We start from the raw sequence: 25,094 nt of genomic DNA, 5'->3' as shown, positions 1-25,094 counted from the left end.
CTCAGTAAGGCATGGGAACGAGATAATTAAGTCATGATCATAACTTAGTAAGGCAAGGGAACGAGATAATTAAGTCATGACCATAACTTAGTAAGGCGTGGGAACGAGATAATTAAGTCATGACCATAACTTAGTAAGGCGTGGGGACGAGATCCTAACACATGGCCATGACTTAGTAAGGTGTGGGAAAGAGATAATTAAGTCATGACCATAACTTAGTAAGGTGTGGGGACGGGACCCTAATGCGTGGCCACGACTTAGTAAGGTGAGGGAATGAGATAATTAAGTCATCACCATAACTCAGTAAGGCATGGGAACGAGATAATTAAGTCATGACCATAACTCAGTAAGGCTTGGGGACGAGATCCTAACACATGGCCATGACTTAGTAAGGTGTGAGAATGAGATAATTAAGTCGTGACCATAATTTAGTAAGGCACGGGGACAAGATCCTAATGCATGGCACTGACCACATCTTAATAAGGCATGATCTCATTCCCATGCCTTATTAAGTGGTAGGCACGACTTAATTTTCTTGTTCCCATGCCTTACTAAGTCGTGGCCACGCAATATTTCTATTTATGCGTGACGTCACCAGCAGGGCTGCGTATTTTACTGCATTTCTAACTCAGAAGTAAACGTTATATTTCTCTGTAATGCTAATCCAGGTAGATTTAATCCCAATTTCTACATTTTATACATGTTTATATATCAACATGAGCAGATTTTTACATGAAAAATATCAGATATCAGCATCTGCCCATATCCGTGCATCACTACTGATTATAACTAGCATTAGAAAACTGACACCTAAGTCAAGTGACTTAGATTTTTACTGATTATGCTTATGTTATGTTGTCTTACAACACTTGACTTTGCAACTCAGTGCATTGCTGGTATGTCAAAATGACATAAGGCTAATAATAAGACAGCTTGTGACGTGATGCCAGTTGGAAAACAGAACAAAGCATCTCCTGTGCTGGGCAGCTGGTGGCAAGACTGGAATGTGAAAACCAGGCTATTTATGAGAAATATTAGAAAGTGTTAGGAAATAGCCATACTTAAAAAAAAAGAAAAGATGAAAGGTTGCTTGTACCTTAAATCATCTCTAAATGCTAAAATGGTAATTACAGGTAGAGGTGAGCAATATGACAGTATTTTATCGCTATTGTGATCAATTACGTCACAATACGCTTTTCTCATATCGTGGATATCGTGGATATCATCAGACGCTGACTGCATGTTTGATTATAAAGGCATAATCAGTGCTGTTTAATTGGCTTTAGTGCAGTGCAGTTTGTAAAACAAGCACTGAATAAAAATGACTGCAGTAAGTATAAGTTTAGTATTTTATTCTAGGTTTATTTTTATTATCATAGCATTTTTATTGTGGCACTACTGCTATTTTGTCTGTTCCAACTTATTAAATCTCGAAAAAAGAAATATCGTGATGCATATTGTGAAAATGCAGTACTGTGATAATATTTTTGCCACTCCTGATTACAGATAATAACACAAGACCAAACCAGCGCTGCTGTTTATAACAGTTAAACAGTGATGATAAGAACATGCAGAAATCAATCACGCTGCCTTATTCTCTACATTAACATTCACAAAGGCACTTTGATGTTATGCAGCAGCTAGAAGTGTTTATGACTCATTAATGGAGAATATCGAGTCCTGGTTCATTCAGGAACATCTAAAGTATGAGGCTCTAAATCAGGGTCATCAACAAACCAAAGCCTTTTACTAGGATTACTGGATCCAGTGGAACAGACTGTGTTTTGAACTGAAAGACAGAGGAAGTCGATCTTGTGGCCAAACATGATCTCGTGATGAGGCAGCCAAATCTGCCGCAAAATTTGCCACCGGGGTCCAGCTGTCTGTTCTCACAGCTGCCAAGCGGGAGGAGGTACAGAAGCATAAAGTCCAGAACCAGCAGGTTCCGAGACAGGTTCTTCCCCCAGGCCGTCAGGCTGCTGAACAGCCAGTAGTGCTGGTGTATCGGTCAGTGGGCCGGTCACTACACCTCTGAATCATCATCATGATGATCTCCATAGAAGATCCACACCACATCCACAGCTCAAACAGAGTTACTGTGATCTACTGTAACTTCTAGCAAATCTATGCCTAACCAAATCTAACCTGCACAGATTGTCCATATCTTGTATAATTTGGTGTATATATATATATGTATATATATATATATATATATATATATATACACACACACACACACACACATATATATATATATAAATATATATATATATATAGATATAGATATGTATGTATGTACGTATATATATATATATATGTATATATATATATATATATATATATATATATATATATATATAAACATATACTTATGACTTGAAGAAAAGTCTGGTTGCATGGACTTACGTTAAAAGTAAAGTATGTTTTCTCCTTCTCCTGTAAAGTTACCATTTCGGAGATACAAGGTTTCTTCTGACAACAGCGATATATGGAAATGTGCACAACTGTACATATCATAGCTTTCATTTCATAACTTATATTACTGTTACAACAACTGTACATTGTAAATGGTGCAATACTGGTGTATATATCTCTCAGGGAGGTTTTCCTTGCCACTGACGCCACTGGCTTGCTCATGGGGGTTTGGACCCGGATTTCTTTCTGGAATGCTGTTTTGTACAGCTGCTTTGTGACAACACTTGTTGTAAAAAGCGCTATATACTTTATACTTCAGCGCTATATACTATAACTTTGCTTGCTTGCTATATTAATGTGTATATTTTTCAATATACTTTTTTATACTTTTGTATTTAAGTACTACAAGGATGCTAGGCACTTAAGATTTTCACTCACCTTCACACCTGTGTAAATGTGATGTTACAATAAACGTGATAAACATGATTTAAAGAAGGTACGCCCCTCTAAAACCCGCCCCCAAATTCAGCCTGTGGTTTTTCAACATCTGGATTACAATCGATAACAGAAGCAAAAACAAACTAGCTAGCGAAGCGCTATCGTTAGCTAACGGAGCTGTAAAAGTAATGTTTACCTGCTTAACTGGAGTTTTTTGGGAACTTTTCAGCCATTCTGAATTATGTTATATCCATGGGCTAACAGCAGGCTTTAACGAGCAACGCTGACGAGCGCACCATCGCCCCCTACTTTGAGCTCTACTTTCACAGCATTGGATTGTTCTAGAAATTTCACACCCAGTTTCTTCAAAGCCTACGGAAGTCTGGATTGTTATTTTGAGACAATGAGTTAATTACCTTGTTAACAATTTTGTTATCTTGAGATAACAAGTTCCTTATCTGGTTATCTCGAGATAACAAAAGTTGTTATCTTGAGATAATGATTTATTATCTTGTTATCTCAACATAACAAAATTGCTATCTTGAAATAACAAGTTACTTATCTTGTTATCTCGAGATAACAAAAGTTGTTATCTTGAGAGAATGAGTTATTATCTTGTTATCTCAAGATAACAACATTGCTATCTTGAAATACAAGTTACTTATCTTGTTACATCAAGATAACAATCCAGAAAATGATAGCAAGAGCTCATGGCCTCTCCGGACTTCCGTAAAAACCACATTTATCCTGAAGTTTCTCGTGGTTGTCCTCAGGCAATCTTGCTGCGAGATCACGTCTGGGTCCACGAGACTAGACTCTCCATGAAGAGAGCCGGTGACCGCTGCTCTAAATTCTGAATGAATCACAGACAAAGGGCTTGACCTGCAGCCAAAGCTCAAAATCTGCTCTGAATAGATTAGCAGCGCTTCTCAGTCTCAGCTCTAGAAACCCAACCCAACTCACTCAACTCATCCGCTCATTATTATGCTGTTCATAAGGCTAAAACTGGAATATTAAACAGAGAGAATTACAGGACTGGGATACAGTGCAACGTCTCTGAATAATCTGAGTGCTGAAGAACTTTCCAAGAACTCTCTGCTCTAAGAACATTCATTTTCAAAGGTTATGTACTGTTAAAGTCCGAGTTCTATGCCCTTAGAACTTGTCTTCTTTGTTAGTGCCACTCGTTTTCCTGAACGGAGTTCAGATCTATTGCTCTGGTGCGAATATAAGAGCTGTCTGCAGTGTTTTTAGTCAACCAATCTACACTCCTAAAAAAAAGATGGTTCTTCAAGGGTTCTTTGGTAAAGAAAATGGTTCTATATAGAACCATTAATACTTAAATAATCCCTTGCACAATTAAAGGGTTCTTTGCATCATGAAAGCGTTCTTCAGCTTTACGGGGAACGTGCTGTAGATGGTTCTATATAGCACCTGTTTGAAAGGGGTTCTATACAGCACCAAACAGGGTTCTACTATGGTTACGATGTCAAGCTTGTCCACACTTAAAAAACATGATTCTTCAAGGGTTCTTTAGTAAAGAAAATGGTTCTAGGTAGAACCACAAGCACTCAAAGAACCCTCTGCATGATTAAAGGGTTCTTTGCATCATAAAAGGGTTCTTCAGATTGATGGCTTCTATATAGCACCCAAAAGGGTTCTTCTATTGTTACAAGCTTGACATTGTAACAATAGAAGAACCATTTTCAAAAATGTTCTATATAGAACCATGTGCAGCACATTCTTTAGAACCTTTCATGATGCAAAGAACCCTTTAATCAGGCAAAGGAGAACATTTCTATATAGAACCATCTACAGCACATTCACCATTAATCTGAAGAACACTTTCACCATGCAAAGGGTTCTTTGAGTGTTAATGCTTGTGTACAGAACCATTTTCTTTACTAAAGAATCCCTGAAGAACCATCTTTTTTTAAGAGTCTAACAATAGAAGAACGCTTTTTGGTGCTATATAGAACCCTTTTCAAAAAGTCCTACATAGAACCATCTGCAGCACATTCTCCATCAAGCTGAAGAACCCATTCATGATGCAAAGTGTTGAGTGTTAATGCTTCTACATAGAACCATTTTCTTTCCTGAAGAACCCTCTTTTTTAAGCGTTGTACTACGTCGAGGCAACAAGTCTTGTGGTAAAACCTTGAAGACATTCAGCTGCTCGTCTGAGGGGCTTCATTTCTGTATCACAGATCATATTAATGAACTTGTAGTAAAATCTTGGAGATGTTTAGTCCAGCATTTGTCCAGTTCCACAGCTGGACGACCAAAGTCCACCATAGTTTGGTGATGTTCCCACTTAACACACATACAAAGCTGGTAAATAACGGCTGAGTTGAATCAAGTCTGCTTGGACAGGTAAAATCATCAAACTGTGCTGGACGGCTATGGAAACCCTTCGTTTAGCCATCATCTGACCAGCTTCCTGACCATATCACTGATTATACTGCAGGATTTGTGGTGTAATCTCAAAATGTTTAGCCATTCATCCAAGGACTTCATCACTCTATCACTGGATTTGTGGTCTTGAAGATGTTCCACCACTCATCCAAGGGGGCTTTAACTGTACTATAATCTTGAAGGCGTTTAGCCACTCGGCTGAGGGGCTTCATCAATGTAGGACTGATTATACCACTAGATGTCTGGTAGCCTGTAATCTGGAGATGCTGCACCGGTCATCCTAAGGGCTTAATCACTGTATCGCTGATTATACCATTGAACTCGTGGTATAATCTTGAAGACGTCTAACCAGATGCTTCATCACTGTATAATTAGACTTGTGCTATAATCTTCATTATAAAATGGATAGTTCTGGTCCTAAAACCTGATTGGTTAAAGCCACTGTAAAATACTCAATGTATGCACACACAGCTCACAACAACTGAATTCTGTATTAATGCGCTGAAGTCTCTAAAATATTGTGAGATTGTTACGCTGCTCGCATGGATCACTGAGTGTACTGATAATGATAGACCAGGGGTCGCAACCCAAATGTTAAGAAGAGCAATTCTGTCCTCTCAACAAAAATCAAACCACCATGGGAGCCACAACATTTTATGTCTATTTTATTGAAGTAAAATTTCACCATCTTGGCTGTAAATATGTCTCAGTATGTGCTGATGTCTTAGTGTAGACTAAAAAATATAAACACACAGACTTACTTTGCTCTGCTTTAAGCTTTAGCTCAGCTGTAGCTGCTTTTCTCGCATCTCCAGCAGGAAACTTTTCCTCAAAAGTGGAACAGTTTCTTGTAAAATGTCTCTCAGCGTTCGACTTTTTACGAGGCTGAAGTCGCTTCTCGTTCACCAGCTTCTTGTTTGAATTTTCCCGTTCCACCTTAAATGGTGCCTGAGACGCCAGAATGTAACTGCTGCACCATTTAAGGTGGAACGGGAGAATTCAAACAAGAAGCTGGCGAATGAGAAACCGACTTCAGCTTTGCCACTTTTTAGTGTTTGACAGTTTCTCGCTGCAGATTAAACACATTAGGAAACCAGCTGGAGTGATTATAAATGGAAATAAGTCCATTTGTGTCTCTTTCTTTCTCTTAAATCTCTCTCTTTGCTGTTTCATTAGCTACTAGATAGGCGAGACTGTTGTCTGTGTTGCTATGGTGACCAGCAGTCTGTGCTGATCTTCAGGGTTAAAGGGTGAATTAGCAGTTCTACATTAACTCCAGAGTTTAAGACCATTTATTGTTAAACTGTGTTGAACGATCAGCAGAGCTTTATTTTACTGTAAAGGAGGATTATTTTATTTTACCTACAAATCTGATTCTGCTGTGGAGCCACAACAGGACAGTAGAAGAGCCGCATGCGGCTCAGGGGCCACGTGTTGTCGACCCCTGTGGTAGATGAAGAAAGAACCTGGTTTAATTTAAAAATGACAACCTATATTTTTAACAACTGGGCTAAAAGATAACATTACAGTAAATATCAGGAGAGAAAGAAACTCAGCTGCAGCTCCCCGAATCTCACAGCACCAACTTCTTATCAGTGCAAATTCAGCAGTTCAATAAATATGAACTCTTTAAGACCCGAAACAATATTACAATAATGTGGCTATTTGAGCTGTTTATTCTGCTCTCATTTAATACAATGATGTCTGAATGCTGTCACTGCATTTATCTGATATGTAAAGAACCTGATCTAGCTACCTAAAAATGTATAGATTTTTATTTAGTTTGTCTCACACATTATATTTTTAAACAAGTAAACACTTGAATAGGAAAGTACTTAATACAGTAGACATGTTTTATTGCTGCTCTTAAACAATTTAATTATTTGCTCGTTCTTACCGATCCAAATTGGTCTGAATGAGTAATCCAGCAATAAAACAGGCCATGTGCATCTTTTACACAGTGACAGGACACAGAAAGCTCTGATTTTATGTGCTGATATTTTGAAACCTTAATATTTTGAATCATTTGTGAATAAGAGATTTTGACACAGTACAATCTGGCCACCGTTGAAAAAAGCTTTGGACACCCCTGGCCTACTCTTCTTGGTGGAAGAACCGTTTATTGTGATTATAATTATTGGTAACCCAAATTATTTCATGATTATTTTTGTATTTTATCATATTTTATGTTGCTGCTGTTTTATAAAAGCAATAAGCTAAGTGAGACCTTACGTTACAATGATTTTATTATGGGTAAGGGGGTTTTAGCTTAACTGTACATATGGCCTCTCATGACTTATGACTTTAATAACTCAGCTGAGGCACTTCATTACTGTGTCACTGATTCTACCTCTGAATTTGCAGGATAACCTTAAAGACGCTGCACCAGCTGCACTTAGGGAAGGCCCTAATGTATTACTGATTGGACCACTGAAGATGTTGCACAATATGTGCAATTTGAAGACATAGAGTTTTAATTAAAAGCTAAAATAAGAGAGATGTTTTTAGACGTTTCCTAAAAGTGAGCACTGAGCTTGGCTGTCTAATAAAAGGTGAACTGAGTTCCACAGTTTAGAAGCAGAATAACTGAAAGTTGTTTCAGTGTTTTGTAGAAGGTCAGTATGTGCAGATCTAAGATCATAAACACACAGACACTCTGTGATGTAAGCGGTGCTTTAAGGTCATTTAGAGCCTTAAAAACTAGTAGCAGAGCTTTAAAATCTATCCTGAACGATACAGACAGCCAGTGCAGCTCTTTTAAAGCAGGAGCGATCTGATCTCTCTGTTTCGTCTTTGTTGGGATGCTGATGCGTTTTGTACGAGTTTTAAGGGATGTATAGTTTTCTTAGGAAGTCCAGTAAGAGGATCATTACAGTGATCAACTCAGCTTGTAACAAATGCATGAACAAATTTAATCTTGAAGACATCCAGCCACTCATCCAAGGGTCTTCAATAGCAATGAAGCCCCTCAGATAAATGACTAAACATTTTCAAAATTCAGTTGATCTTGACTTTGTGACGTTGTGGTTGTTTACGAGGTCCCCTGGACGACTGGCTGAATATCTTCAAGATTATACCTCAAGTCCAGCGGTATAACCAGCGACAAAGTTCCTCCAATTACTGGTACAACACTCTCGGAAAAAAGGTACAAAACTGTCACTGGGGCAGTGCCCCTCCTGTCACTGGGGTGGAACCCTCAAGGGTCCATCTCAGTACCTTTAGTCAGGGAACATAACTGAACCATAATCCACTGAAATGATATGTTCTAAGCTGTACTGACTCCACACACCCCGTCTCGTCTCCAGGCTTTTATTTTACTGTTCCGTTATGAAAAGGTACAAATACGAACTTTTCACCTGGAAAAACTTATTTAAGGTTCACAATCAGACCTTAAAACCACTGTTGTACCTTTGAGGGTACATCTACACTGTTTGTACCTTGATGAACAAAAAATTTACCTGCAAAGAATCTTTATTTCTAAGAGTGTACCACACGTTCAGTGGTCTAATCAGTGATACAGTGGTGAAGCTCCTTTGACGGCTGGTGCAGTGCCTTCAAGATTACACCACAAGTCCTCTCACCTGGACTTACTACTACGAGCCACCACCTTTTGTTTGTATGACTGTTTGTTTGTTTGTGTCCAGTGCTGTTTGTCCTTACCTGTAGCTCGCACCAGGCCACCTCCACCCACGTGTCTGTGTCCAGTCCCTTATAGACGCTCTTGAACGAGCCCCTGCCCAGCTCGATATCAAACTTGAGGAAGCGCCCCCCGGGGGACGTGCACACCGCCTTCACCTCTGCCTCCGCCTCCTCCTCGCTTCCGGCCTTTCCGGTGGCACTGGAGGCTTTTCCGCGAGCCTCTTCGTGATCACTGTTTATCATCCTTCCTCTCCTGCTCCTGCTCCTGCTGTGGCTCCTGCTGCTGCTTTTCAGGTTTAGGTTCCTCATCTCCGGGAGCGTCGCAATGTCCAGCCGAGCAAGGCTGATCTCTCACGGTGGCGCTCTCTGGGCTCTCGGGCCCCTGGTCCTCAGACTCGGAGAACCACAGGTTTGTGCGGATGAACCTGCGCCGCACCGACTCACCGTGACCGGACGCCATGGGACCTTTTTTTTATTTTGGTTTTGTTGTTTAATTTCCTTTACAAGCGTGCGGCCTTAAGTCCTTGGGTCACATTCAGGGCTTGCGCTGACCAGGCGCAGGAGCACGTGCACCTGCTGCAGTCCTGCATCCTGCACATGCATGCATACAAACTATGATTACACACACACGAAAATATATGTGTGTGTGGAAAGATAGATAGATAGATAGATAGGTAGATAGATAACAAATATGCAATTTTTATATGCTACAACAAACTTCCTATACCATTATCACAGCCTAGTAATCTAAAATAAAATAGTAATAATAATGAGCAGCAGCCTCCTGGATACCTCTCCACATTATAGCCGGACTACTGTGTTTATACTGGGCTATAATATGGGCTATAGCCTAAAATACAACTCAATATTTCCATATTAAACATTACTAATCGCTCAAATTACATTATCATTACTCTGTACGAGCCTATATAACACTAACGTGCCTTGGAGAGTCTGCGTCAGAGGTGCCACGGCTATATTTCACTATTAAATATTAATAATAGCAAACAGCAGCAGCCTATAATCCTGTGAAATCGCTGGCGGTGACTCTGGCCAAGCGCTCCCTGCTGTGTTTCAGCGTTTCTGTGTTAAATATTGATCAGGCAGAGCTGCTCGTAACTCAGAGACATGCTGGCTGACTCACTACGGCCTGTTCTCAAACTAACACACGGAGAACCGGAGAGAACCGCGTCCGGTAACGACTGTCCTCTCTGTAAACTCCGCGCTGCCCCTGCTTCTCTCTGAGCTCAGCAGATTTACTGCGGCAGCAGCGCCGAGTCACCCAGCCCTCACCTTCACACCCTGCGCGGCTCCCTCACGGCTCTCTCCCCGCGCTCGGCTCGCTCATTCCCGCTCGCTGCTGCTGGGTCAGACGCTCCGGAGTCCGTTTGGCGACGGTCTGAGTCCGGTCACAAGCCGTCCGGTTCGGGCGGGACCTTCATCAGCACGCAGCGATGCGGCCGCCCGAACCACGGTGGAGCTACAGGGGTTTTGTTTTTTTTAATCCACACCCGTTTTCGGGAAAGCCACGCCCTCCCGCGCTCTGATTGGCTAACAGCTCAGCTAAAACGGTCGCGGACGAAAGTGAGGATGAAAATTGAACACAAATTGTCAAAAAAGAAAAGAATAAAATAAAACAAATCATAACTTAAGCTTATAAGTACTAGAATACCAGCAATGACTGCACGAGTTACAACGATATTACATATTTAAAAAATGTATATATAGATTTTTTTTTATATTATGTGTTTGTAACATGTCCACTATATAGCCAGTTGTACACAAAATAGGTCTACAAATACCAGAATACTAGCACTGACTGCACGAGTTACAAAGATATTACATATTTTTTAAAAATATTTTAAAAATATTTTTAACATTATATGTTTCTAAAATGTGCGCTATATGGCCAGGTGTATAAAAAAACGTATGTGTACAGATATATAAAAATCCGGTCTATTAATACTTCAATACTAGCATTGACTGCATGAGTTATGAAGATATTATGTTTTTTTTAAATGTAAGAAATGTTTTTAATATCATGTTTCTAATATATGCACTGCATGGCCAGTTATACACAAATGTATAAAACAGTCAGGTCTATAAATACTAGAATACTAGCACTGAGTGCATGAGGTATTAAGATGTTACATATTTATTTATTTTTTTTATATTTTTAATGCAATACATTTATAATGTGTGGCCAGTTGTACACAAATGCATAGAAAAGGTCTATAAATACAACAATACCAGATGTAACTGCACTGTTTACTAAGATATTATATCTGTGTATTTTTAAAAATATTTTAAAAGCATTTTTATAATATTTTACGCTATTTTACTGTTACAGTTTTACTGTATGCACATATTAATTTTTTGTTCATATTTTATGAATTTAAAATTGATGTCTTGTTGCAGTTCCGATTCTGTGGTACAATGTTAACATTTAATTCAGCTCAGAATTTAGATTTATTTTTTTATTTGTTATTTTATTTATAACCTCTTCAAGTAGATGTTTCATTTATCACTTTATTTCGGATTTTATTTATAATTATTTTACTGTATTTATAATAAAAAAATAAAAAAGGCTTGAGATTTTGGAAATAATTCTGATGTAATTTTTGTTTCTTTTGCATCTTGTTTTGCGTTCTACTGTTGCTATGGAGATGCGAGCGGCATCTCAACCGTGCAATCAGCGGGGTACCTGTGAGTGTGACCTATCAGCCAATCGCAGCGCAAGAGGGCGGGGCTTGTCAGAAAACGGGTGGAAAACAAAAAACCCTCAACTCGCCTGAAAGACTGAGCAGCTGCAGCCTCACTGTACTGGAACACAGCAACTAAAGCCTGAGCTTATTACAGAGGGATGTGACTGAGAGGATAAACATGCTGCCATTCACCTTATCGAAATTACATGCGATCAAAAGTGCCTACAGTCTTTACTTCCTGCTGAATGGAAAGTCTGCAGCTGTTGTGTTTTTGATGTGCTGCACATGCACTGCCCACATGTTCACATGTGCCCTGTGAGAAATGCTGAATTTTTCATATTATGTTCTTAGTGAATGAATGTTGCATGACGATGCTGTTTTACCATCCCCCTCCTCCTCCTCTTCCCCCTCTTCCTCCTCCTCCTCTTCCCCTCCTCCTCCTCCTGGCTGTCTCTTACAGTTCTTTCCACCTACTGGTGGGGAGTTAACTCTACTCCCACTGCAAGCCTGTTTACAATGCATTTTCCCCTTCATTCAAGCAAAGCGTGACTGTGCTCATTGACAGACAGGCTAACATTAACTCTACAGTCTGCAAGCCTGAACTGGTTCGAAATATACCACTGTTGTGTATATTTTTGTATACAAAAATATTGTGGCACCAGGTCATGCCTGCGTTCTGTTTAGTTTAGGAATAATACGGTAGCCTGTTCAGAAATGTTTGTGCATGTTAATTTTAGGTTGTTTGATTATGCTGCATTTGTTCACTGGGTTTATTCTGCTGTGGACTCTTATTCTGAAGGGAGGGGCTAAGAACTGCAAGGGCTATATGTTGTTCTTGCAGAACTAGAGAGATCTAGAGCCTGATAACATTAAGAGCTGAGAGCTAGCCTAGAACAGTGTTTTCCCACTTCTGACACCATTGTAACAAGGGGACACTCACAAGAAACTTGGCAGACTCAAAGGTCTGGTCCATATCTCAGCTTTACCTGGTTTAATTTAGAAAACACCATACAGAACGGGAGAAAACACAGTTCAATTAACATGCACAAACATTTCTGAACAGGCTACCTATTATGTATAAAGTAAATAGACCACAGGCGTGACCTGACTCCACAATATATTGAAAAACAAGACATGGAAAACATTGCGCCTTAAAGGCCAATGCTGTTTTATTCAACAGACAGCAAGTGAGAGCTGCCATTTCTGTGCTGCTAAAATGGCCGAGATTTGTATAATACAAATGCATTTGTAGGAAGTGTTGCTTGTGAGCATTTTGGGACCCTAACCATTATCCTGCTTAGCCCCCCTGACCCCCACCCCCCACCCCACCCACTCCAGTTACATCATTTTCTGTGCAAGAATGAAAAAATACTAATCCTTCATTGATTTTAACCAGAAAAAAGTTTAATAAATGCTAAACCAATTACCATACATGAGAAACAGAACATTTAACCAACTAAAATTTCTGTATAAATAAAATAATAGTGCATATTTAAGTGGCACGCCCAGTCACATGCAAAAGTTTGGGTGTCTCTGGTCAAATTCCATGTTTTGTTGGTTTTTTAAGTGTAAATAAGTGAACACTTCCTCTACAGAGACACATTTCTGAACATTTTTATACACAATTACCGTTCATTTCTTAATTTAACTGAATTTAACATACTGGGGTAAAAAAAGACAATAAATGTGGCCCGTGCAAAAGTTATGGCATACTTTATAGTTTATGCTTTTCAAATTTGTTAAGCATAAGAATAGAAATTGTGCACTATAATGTATTTATATTTAGTTTTCCCTGTAGAGGCTGTGTTAACTTATTTTCAATTAAAAACCTATAATTTGTCTGGGGGTGTCTGAAGCATGATTTCTGATTTCTTTTTTGGAAGTCATTAATGGTGTCTTCATAAGATACTGTGCGTTTCCGCCAATATCATGACTGACACGTATGAGATGATACAATATGATGAAAAAATATAGTATTACTACATATTCATGGAGCTCCTCTGGCTCTGTTGGTCCTAAGTAAAGTTATGGCCCTGTTTATAGGCCATACACAATATATACACTGTGCAAAAGTCACCCTTTATTTATTTTATTACAGTCAAAATGGCCAATAAGTACAAATGATTTATTTTTCAGCATCAGGAAAAAAAAAGCAGAAAACATATTTAATGGAAAATTACATAAAAGCCTCAAAAATATTATTTTAATTAATTTTTTTCAGTATTCAGCGTCTCGACTCTTTACCTTGATTACAGCTTCCGTTCCTTTCAGGAGACTCACTTTCAGTTTCTCAAAGAATCTGCAGACACACCTCCAAAGTTCAGTCTTAGAAGTTGCTGTTTTTTCCATTTAAGAAATTACAAATTACAAATCATCCGTATATTTTTATATCCCAGATGTCCAGTTTCTGAGTTCTAGTGATTTTTCTTTGTCTTTTTCAATAACTTTGAAAAAGCTGTAAATTTGCACAGTACTGTATATTTAGATGTATTATTAATGCAATAAATACAAAAAAATGAAAACAGAGGTTATGATGCTTGGAGAACGTTGTGAAATGATCTGTATATATAACCTGTAATATTCACGAAATATGCATTTGTACCGCACAACTTTGCTCTATCACAGAGCACTTGAGTTCAGTGTTCGATGGCTGGTTGCAGTGCTGAGGGCCGCCCTGCTGTGCGTGGGTCTACTACAGGCCTAAATGACTTGGTAAGGCTACAACTAGTAATTAGTTTAATTGTATACCTTTAGAGCCTGAGTGACTGTTTCTGCTGTTGTGAGTGGTGCTTAAAATCACAGCTGTTTCTATGCAAATAGACTGCGCAGATTAAAGTAGGCATATAGACAAAGGGCTACGCTTCTTTACTTCATCTTTTCACAGTAAAAACCTGACAATGGACTATTATCAATCAATAATCTTTTAAATTATGTAGCGTCTTTTATTCTAGTTCATTAGTTCATCATGCTGTTTTCCTGGGTGGATTATTATACTACATTATAAGAAGCAGCTTTTCTATTTGGAAGTGAGTTCACTCAGTATATACACACCGATCAGGCATAACATTATGACCACCTCCTGGTTTCTGCGCTCATTGTCCATTTTATCAGCTCCACTTACTATATAGGTGCACTTTGTAGTTCTACAGTTACAGACTGTAGTCCATCTGTTTCTCTGATACTTTGTTAGCCCCCTTTTACCCTGTTCTTCAGTGGTCAGGACCCCCATGGACCCTCACAGAGCAGGTACTATTTGGGTGGTGGACCATTCTCAGCACTGCAGTAACACTGACGTGGTGGTGGTGTGTTAGTGCGTGTTGCGCTGGTCTGAGTGGATCAGACACAGCAGTGCTGCTGGAGTTTTTAAACACCTCAGTGTCGCTGTTGGACTGAGAATAGTCCACCAACCAAAAATATCCAGCCAACAGTGTCCTGTGGGCGGCGTCCTGTGACCACTGATGAAGGACTAGAGGATGACCAACACAAACTGTGCAGCAGCAGATGAGCTATCGCCTCTGACTTTACATCTACAAGGTGGACTGACAAGGTAGGAGTGTCTAATAGAGTGGACAGTGAGTGGACACAGTGTTCCAGCAGCACTGCTGTGTCTGATCCACTCAGACCAGCACAACACACACTAACACACCACCACCATGTCAGTGTTACTGCAGTGCTGAGAATGACCCACCTCCCAAATAGTACCTGCTCTGTGAGGGTCCATGGGGGTCCTGACCACTGAAGAACAGGGTAAAAGGGGGCTAACAAAGTATCAGAGAAACAGATGGACTACAGTCCTATATAAAAAGTGCACCTATATAGTAAGTGGAGCTGATAAAATGGACAGGCCTGATTGGTGTACAAGTCTGCTGTAATCCAAGAGCTTTTTTCTTGTTGTGACTGGTATACACAGCCAATTCAGACTGACAACATACAATTCCACAGTAAAACTTTCCATATTAAGTCTATGTGTTACAGTATGAACTCAAAACCCTTAGAAACGACACTTTCATAGACTTAAATGAATAATTTGGCCAAAATTTACACAATTTTTCACTGACTCTAGATGTAGTCGATAAGCCAAGACATGTATGAAGTCCAAATGTTGAGCCACCTTAAAATTTGGAGTTAAATGGACTTCTAACACTAAGAACACAGAAGAATCTGTCTTATACTCTGTTAACTTATTAGTTGAAATTTTAAGGAAGCCCTGTAGCTTTTTTTTAATTAAGAAAAATGCCCAAGGCTAACGTCGCTAAGAAACACTAGCAGCCAATAGCCACCCAAATATTTTCCGGAAATACATTGCAGAACAACCGGCTGTAGAAAACAAACAGAAAGTCACCGTGTAACTGAGAACAGCAGACAACAGGTATTGAGCTGAATTCTGATTCCTCTTTGTAGGTGAGCGCAACAAATTACAGACAGATTATGTTCTGTTCTTTCTGTTTATAAATGCCTATTAATCTTGAATTTTCAAACTGAATATAAACATAAGGACCCAGTTTATGCACAAGCTGTTGTGCTTTATTAAAGGCTGTAGTTGGCCACAGCCACGCCATACACAAGAGAGACTTTTTGACTATTCGCTCTAGGCCTCGCTACGTCAGCCATCAGCAATCGACGCAATACCAGAGCCTGGCCTCTTCCTATTTCCCCCATTATATTAAAAAGAAGATTGTAAAACGCCAGAGGGCGCCTGCGAGGGAGTCCTCAATGAATCAGAGTAAATGGAGCTAAACGGCTAAAAACGAAATGTTAAAATAGTTTCTAATCACCCGCCCAGAACTTTCCTTTAATTTTAGAAAGTAGAAGGATGGATTTCACTAAAAAAGCAAAGAAAACTCTCCTGTATGTTTCCTTTTTTCTACAGCAAACGGGTTTTGGGCAGCAGGAGGCTAACATTATTGCTACTGAGCGCTGACTGGTTGGCGAGCGGAGCAGCTCATTGGCTGTTCGCGCTCACGGACGTCATGAACGTACATGAGGCGCCGTTTTAAACTCCTATAACTCGAGTTTAACAACTCTTAAAAATATAACAGCAGTGTTAAAATGTTTTGTGCTGCTCTGTGTTCAGGAAATGATTGTATTCTTTTATATTAAAATGTTTAAACATTTAGAAACTATGATTTTGCTCAAATGCTCCATCTTAACCCATTCATTTTGTACTCGCTCGGGAGCGCCCTCTAGCGTTTGAGAAACACAGAAGACATTACAGAGTGATAATTCTCCTCTCTACTAGTTCTCTGGAAATACTTCCTAATTACATGGAACCAGGACACAATAAGAGTCTTTGTCAGAACAATCCAGAGAACAAACACCCCAAAACTAACATTACAAACACGCTACAAATATGTTTATACAGAGAAACAACAGAAATCACAAATGTAATGGAGCATCCAGATGCCTGTGCGTGGACAACTAGGGGAGTCGGATTCTGCAGGGGAGTCAGAATTAGGCACAACACCTGTTGTCTAAAGTGGCTGCTCACAGCGTTCAGCTACACAATGAAGCTTTATTCCTTTTTATAGTTCACAGTAAGTCATACGGGGTCCTAAACCACATCAGCAAGTCTGTGACACCTTAGTGAAGACCTGGATGTGCTTTGAGTGGGTTGAGAGAAATTTTGGGAGGATTTATTCATGTATAGGTTTCTAGTGTTTGTAGCAACATTAGCCTGAAAGCTCCAGTATACAATTTAAGAAGTAATATTTGGACAGCAGATCATGTCCTGACTGATCAACTACATCTGGGGTAAGTGGACAATTATGTATTATGTATTTGGATATTTTTCCCAACCACTGCTTTAAAAGTAAGGTAGAGTTGGTGAAATTAGCTTCTATTGTCACTTGAAAATGCAAGAAAATGTGTGTATCATGTCTGATATTAGTCATAGAGGGTGATTTTGTGGTTTGTGTTGCGGCTCCAGTTGTAATTTCCTGTTTATTCTTTTCAGTTCGTCTGTACACCTTCATGCCAGAAGGTGGCAGCACACAGGCGTCACACCACAGCTTCTCTGGAGCCCTTCTGAAACTCATTTGTCATCTGTCTCCTTACCGTATACTGAAAAGCAGCCGGCCGCCATGAGGTTTGACCTCAAGGTCAGAGCACATTATCAAGGCCGTGAAATAAAAGACAAAACAAAGCAAAACAAAAGCAAAAAACCCCAGATATGACAGCAGTAACACACTGTGCTTTACAGACCTGAGGACCAAACAATGAAACAGTCAAAAAATAATAAATATATATTCTGGTCCTAAAAATAATGTTGCTAGATTGCATTTGGGAATAAACAATGAAATGACCCTGCAAGCTAAAAGAGCACTCTGAGTTTTCATCTGAATGGCTGTGATCAATATCAAATGGCAGTGTTGAATATCTATACGCCGCCTTAACTGACAGCACTTTTTACAAAGTGGTCATGATCTTTGTGAGCTTTGCAGAGTGAGTCAGATACACAAATACAACAAACACATATCTGGTGTGCAGATATTAATACAATTACATAATGACTGACAGTGGTGTCTTCCATATGTGAAGCAAATATTAAGCATATATATATATATATATATATATATATATATATATTATATTTTGATTGCTTTTGAACCCCAGTTATATGACTTAGTGTACATTCATTATGTTAGTTAGCTTCACTCACCAGCCAATCAGCACTCAGTAGCAGTGATGCTAACTAATCAGCATTCAATAGCAGTAATGCTAACCATTCAGCATTCAGTTGCAGTAATGCTGACCAATCAGCACTCGGTAGCAGTAATGCTAACCAATCAGCACTCAGTAGCAGTGATGCTAATCATTCAGCCTTCAGTAGCAGTGATGCTAACCAATCAGCACTCAGTAGCAGTAATGCTAACCAATCAGCCCTCAGTAGCAGTGATGCTAACCAATCAGCACTCAGTAGCAGTGATGCTAATCATTCAGCCTTCAGTAGCAGTGATGCTAACCAATCAGCACTCAGTAGCAGTAATGCTAACCATTCAGCCCTCAGTAGCAGTAATGCTAACTAATCAGCACTCAGTAGCAGTGATGCTAATCATTCAGCCTTCAGTAGCAGTGATGCTAACCAATCAGCACTCAGTAGCAGTAATGCTAACCATTCAGCCCTCAGTAGCAGTAATGCTAACTAATCAGCACTCAGTAGCAGTGATGCTAACCAATCAGCACTCAGTAGCAGTAATGTTAACCAATCAGCCCTCAGTAGCAGTGATGCTAACCAATCAGCCCTCAGTAGCAGTGATGCTAATCATTCAGCCTTCAGTAGCAGTGATGCTAACCAATCAGCACTCAGTAGCAGTAATGCTAACCATTCAGCCCTCAGTAGCAGTAATGCTAACCATTCAGCACTCAGTAGCAGTGGTGCGAACCATTCAGCACTCAGTAGCAGTGATGCTAACCAATCAGCACTCAGTAGCAGTAATGCTAATTATTCAGCACTCAGTAGCAGTAATGCTAACCATTCAGCCCTCAGTAGCAGTAATGCTAACCAATCAGCCCTCAGTAGCAGTAATGATAACCAATCAGCCCTCAGTAGCAGTGATGCTAACCATTCAGCACTCAGTAGCAGTAATGCTAACCATTCAGCACTCAGTAGCAGTAATGCTAACCATTCAGCCCTCAGTAGCAATAATGATAACGAATCAGCACTCAGTAGCAGTAATGCTAACCATTCAGCACTCAGTAGCAGTAATGCTAATTAATCAGCCCTCAGTAGCAGTAATGCTAACCATTCAGCACTCAGTAGCAGTAATGATAACCAATCAGCCCTCAGTAGCAGTGATGCTAACCAATCAGCACTCAGTAGCAGTAATGCTAACCATTCAGCACTCAGTAGCAGTAATGCTAACCAATCAGCCCTCAGTAGCAGTAATGCTAACCATTCAGCCCTCAGTAGCAATAATGATAACGAATCAGCACTCAGTAGCAGTAATGCTAACCATTCAGCACTCAGTAGCAGTAATGCTAATTAATCAGCCCTCAGTAGCAGTGATGCTAACCAATCAGCCCTCAGTAGCAGTAATGCTAACCATTCAGCACTCAGTAGCAGTAATGCTAACCAATCAGCACTCAGTAGCAATAATGCTGACCAATCAGCCCTCAGTAGCAGTGATGCTAACCAATCAGCACTCAGTAGCAGTGGTGCTAACCATTCAGCACTCAGTAGCAGTGATGCTAACCAATCAGCACTCAGTAGCAGTAATGCTAACCATTCAGCACTCAGTAGCAGTAATGATAACCAATCAGCACTCAGTAGCAGTAATGATAACCAATCAGCCCTCAGTAGCAGTAATGCTAACCAATCAGCACTCAGTAGCAGTAATGCTAACCATTCAGCACTCAGTAGCAGTAATGCTAACCAATCAGCCCTCAGTAGCAATAATGATAACGAATCAGCACTCAGCAGCAGTAATGCTAACCAATCAGCGCTCAGTAGCAGTAATGCTAACCAATCAGCACTCAGTAGCAGTAATGCTAACCAATCAGCACTCAGTAGCAGTAATGCTAACCAATCAGCGCTCAGTAGCAGTAATGCTAACCAATCAGCCCTCAGTAGCAGTAATGCTAACCATTCAGCACTCAGTAGCAGTAATGCTAACCAATCAGCACTCAGTAGCAGTAATGATAACCATTCAGCACTCAGTAGCAGTGGTGCTAACCATTCAGCACTCAGTAGCAGTGATGCTAACCAATCAGCGCTCAGTAGCAACAATGATAACGAATCAGCTCTCAGTAGCAGTAATGCTAACCAATCAGCGCTCAGTAGCAGTAATGCTAACCAATCAGCACTCAGTAGCAGTAATGCTAACCAATCAGCACTCAGTAGCAGTAATGCTAACCAATCAGCGCTCAGTAGCAGTAATGCTAACCAATCAGCCCTCAGTAGCAGTAATGCTAACCATTCAGCACTCAGTAGCAGTAATGATAACCAATCAGCACTCAGTAGCAGTAATGATAACCAATCAGCACTCAGTAGCAGTAATGCTAACCAATCAGCCCTCAGTAGCAGTAATGCTAACCAATCAGCACTCAGTAGCAGTAATGCTAACCAATCAGCACTCAGTAGTGTTAGCATCCTACTGCCAAAAAATCTGTTATCTTTAGAAAAATGGAAAGACACATAAGTTTTCTTTGAAACAAGTTTAAGTTTTTGCTTTTAGCCTTCAGCTCTGTTCATCCCCATTCAGCAGGACTGCTGCTTTGTGACGATCTTATTGTAGTTTTCTATGAATGTTCCAGGCATTGGGTTGTTATCATTCTGAGACTCTTCCGAGTATATTAAACAGAAACATCAAACCTGGGTGCACTTAAACAGACCCGGCTTTATGTGAGGGAGAGGAAAGCGAGTAGCTGAGATACATGTTGCTAACACAGTGACCTGTGCCAAATTTAATCCTGCCCAACTCAAACTGAACTGGACAACAAAGGGCAGAAAAAAGTAGTTTAAAAAATCTTCTAACAGAAAAGTCCAGCATGGTTCTTTCACTGCCAGTTCGTCGTAAAAACATCACAAAAACAATAGATAATAGAAGAAAATCATATAAATGAGTAGACAGGGTTTTAAACCCCAAACATAGACGTACATAGATACTGAAGTTGAGGGGCTTAAAAAGGTCAGAATAAAATGCTGTAATAAGAAAGAACAGCCTCAAGAAGGCGCTCTATAAAGAAAGCTACATTCATTTATGGACCCAACATCTCCCCCCAAACCCACCCCCCAAGTTCAACAGCACCAAAACTAAACATAAAGTACACACGAAACTTTAAATATGAAGCAGATAATTAGCTAAACAACAGGTCTACACAGCTCCCAGCAATGCATTGTGACTGTGGGGATAACAGTATTAGTATTATACAGTAAATCAAAGCAAAGCTATAAATCAAAACCCCTGAGAAACAGAAAACTATTACAACTGACCCTGTCGGTCACTGACATAATGTCGTTTGATCCTCAAGGGCTGAGGCCAAAGTCTAATGCTGTACCGTTCGAGGCTACAAGCTAATCCGGGGGTGTCAAACTCGAACCCTGTGGGGGCCACAGCAGGGCTGAGTTCAGAGTTCACAGCGCTCTAACACGCCCAGATCAGCTCACGAATGACTTAGCAATTAGGCGTCAAGTTGAATCATGTGTTAAATTATGGAAGACGCTAAGCTCTGCAGAGCCTGAGCTAAAGATACACAACACCGCTAACCGCTAAGGATAAACAGCCACGCTAACCTCCACTGACTTCTGCTATCACTGACGTTTAGACAGTTACTACAGTTTTCCTTTATGCTGGAAAGTCCATGGACTTTTACTTCCAGCCGAATGGAGAAACTGAAAAACATACATACACAGTGTAGTTTGTATTTCTGTCTTTGTGGGGACTGCTGTGCTACATTTAGCCCTTACACTCTCAGACATAAAGGTACTAAACTGTCACTGGGGTGGAACCCTCAAGGGTCCATCTCAGTACCTTTAGTCAGGGAACATAACTGAACCATAATCCACTGAAATGATATGTTCTAAGCTGTACTGACTCCACACACCCCGTCGCGTCTCCAGGCTTTTATTTTACTGTTCTGTTTTAAAACATTCGGTTATGAAAAGGTACAAATACGAAATTTTCACCTGGAAAAACTTATTTAAGGTTCACAATCAGACCTTAAAACTAAACAAATTAACACGACAGTCACTAAAGTTCACTACAGGATGCCAGACAAGTATTATAGATTAGAATAGAACATTGTTATGGGAGTATTAGACACGTAATACTAATTTGAACAGCTGCCCATCCTGTCTATTCTGATGCTGTCGCAAGATACGCCCTGATCAGGTTCCTCAGGTTCCTGCATGTCTAATCACTCTCCTGCTCTCACCCTCTGGATGATAATGGTGGCTGAAAACAGAACTCAAAATAGACATTGTTTACCTGCCTCACAATATATTGAGCGCTTCGTCATGACGGATTCTAACAGCAGTCAGTGAGTGTGTTTACATGCACTCAATAATCCGATCGTAATCGGATTTTTGCAGTTATCTGATTATTGGATGGGTGATGTAAAAAACATACTCCGATCTAAAAATTCCGATTGAGAAGTCTGATAAAGAGGATTTTAGCTCAGTAATCAGATTTCTCAGTGCATGTAAACTCTTACTCTGATTTCTTTCGGATTTCTCAGGCTGTGCAGGCACGAAAACAGAAATAAGCAAGCAGTGTTGCTGCGAGACGCAGCAAAACACTTTTGGAGCGACGCTGAAACCAAACACAAAATAAAGGATTTAAATATTCTTCATCTTCTAGATGATGTTTGTTCATATTTTCAGGTAAAGTGGCGCGATGTTTAAAAAAAGCTGCGGTATGAAGTTTGAGTTTTACATTATGTTTACATCACGTCTTCTTCTGTGAGTTTATTGGCTGATTGTAAAGCAGAAGTCTGATTACTGTCTGACTCATGTAGACCCGTCTGACTAGTTTCTCCATTATCTGATTACTCAAGTGCATGTAAATGTGTTGATTGGATTACTGACAAAATCTGATTTTCTGCAGTTATTGGATTATCAAGTGCATGTAAACACACTCAATGATGTTTATGGATTTAACTCTCATTTTCACTCTGATATGATTTTAAAACTAGTCTCTGGTTTTTGTAGATCTTTTCCCGTCTGTTCCTCTGAGAGCAGACATTGGTTATCACTGGTTAATCTCAATTCTTCTGTCCAATCACAGGCTGTTTTCTTGTCTTTATTCTATATTTACTGTTGTATATCAATTATCAAATCTTTATTCTTTATTCATATTGCTCTTGTTGTGTTATTGTTTTGCTATCTAAAGTCGAGCACAGGAGGGTGGGTTCCCTATCTTAGACTTGGATTCTTAAGTTCACTGACTTTGACCCTAAAAGACCCTTTATCACACTGATTTCCAGATTTTGGGACACATTTTCTTCAAAACAATGGGATCTAACTGCTCACCATGTGGCCATGAGGGACAGGGATGCAGCCTCATTTCCTACTCTAAAATACAGGGGCGTGTCTATAATAAGGCCCTGCCCACAGAATAAAGCTCTGTGTTTCGGTGACATGAAAACATAGGATAGCATTTTTTATTTAAAAATCAAACTCATGATAAATCTAAATATTTTAACTTCACTTTAAAAGAAACCAGAAAGATCATTTAAAAACAACATTAGTACAAAAAAAATAAATAAATGATGATTTTGTATATATTTAGCTCATTACTATCTCTATTAATGCTTTGGGTCTAAATAGATCAGAACATAATCACTGTAAATATCTCAGCTCTGAATACTTCATTGTTTTTTTACTGTGGGGCTGCAGTTTAAACTAATTCAGTAAAACGGTCCATATATATAAATATCCTGAATTTGATTGAATAATACAAATATTAACAGCACTGTAGAAACCTCATATTTTCTTATAGCCTTCCTGGATACATTAGCAATGCAAGCTTGCTGTTGAGTGTTTACAAATCCAGAGTAAAAGCATGTTTGTTCAAGCTAGAATATGCCCAAAATATTCTAGTGCCAAACTAGAATATTTCTATTATGGTGTAAATAACATTGGGCCTCATTTCCCGATATCTTCCTAAGATTTTTCTTAAACATGTTCTTGAAGAAGGCCCTAAGAAAAAGAGTTTTCACCACATCCCAAACAAGAAAAAATTGGTGAATGCCACAATCTTCGTAAAAACTGCGTAAATGGGTTTTAAGAAGCAATTTCCTCTTAAGAACGCTTGGTGAATGAGGCCCCAATGAGAATTATAGAATTATATCCCTGTGACGCAAATTGTAACGGGGGAATTTTTCAAGCTAAACTGGCCGCCACGCTGCTTAGACCTCCTAACATCAGACCTCCTAAACATTACTCACATGATATTTCTGTGAATATTGCAAAAAAAAATCATTTTCTCTATTTTATCTATTCAAAATATCAATGCTTAGTGAAAAATTAAATTTACCAGTTTTGAATTCCTCTGAAGACATAAATGATGTACTTTACTCATTGTTTAAATTACATTATTTTTGGCTAAATATGTTTAGCTAAACAAGTGTGATGAGGTGGACAGCAACTCAAAGAGACAGATAAATTATTGATTTTTAATCTTTTTCATCTAAAACTAATTTTTTACGTAACGTGTCAAAGGTTGGACATTAATACAACTTTTATTTTGTAATATTTGAGATTGAACTTTGTGGACGTTTCTAAAAATATAATGTAAAAAAACTGAAACTGTAGCTTTATTATTATTATTACATGTTTGCCTCTAATGCATGATGTGGGTCTTTTTGTAAGCGTAAACCCTAACCTCCCTCCTGAAAAAGGACCATTAGAGCCCATTAGGATTAAAATCTAATGGTTTTGCTTTCTAGTGAGAATTAATAGGTTCTCACTGAGACCACTTGTTTCCCGTAGAACACCTTTAGATCCCATTAGGATGCATTTAGAATCACCATTGGTCACCTGCT

General features: G+C 39.4%; 1 protein-coding gene across 1 annotated transcript in view; it reads right to left on the bottom strand.

Moving 5' to 3' along the window:
- The window catches only part of wnk2 (WNK lysine deficient protein kinase 2), an 83,947-nt gene extending 74,622 nt beyond the window's left edge, over positions 1-9,325 (bottom strand). The window contains exon 1 of the mRNA XM_036559261.1: positions 8,929-9,325. Coding sequence (XP_036415154.1) covers positions 8,929-9,216 — 288 coding nt within the window. The 5' untranslated portion in view covers positions 9,217-9,325. The remainder of the gene's footprint in view (positions 1-8,928) is intronic.
- Positions 9,326-25,094: the final 15,769 nt, after the last annotated feature.

This window comes from Colossoma macropomum, unplaced genomic scaffold (assembly GCF_904425465.1).
Source record: "Colossoma macropomum unplaced genomic scaffold, Colossoma_macropomum, whole genome shotgun sequence".
Lineage (NCBI taxonomy): Eukaryota > Metazoa > Chordata > Actinopteri > Characiformes > Serrasalmidae > Colossoma > Colossoma macropomum.
This window is presented reverse-complemented; position numbering and strand designations above follow the sequence as displayed.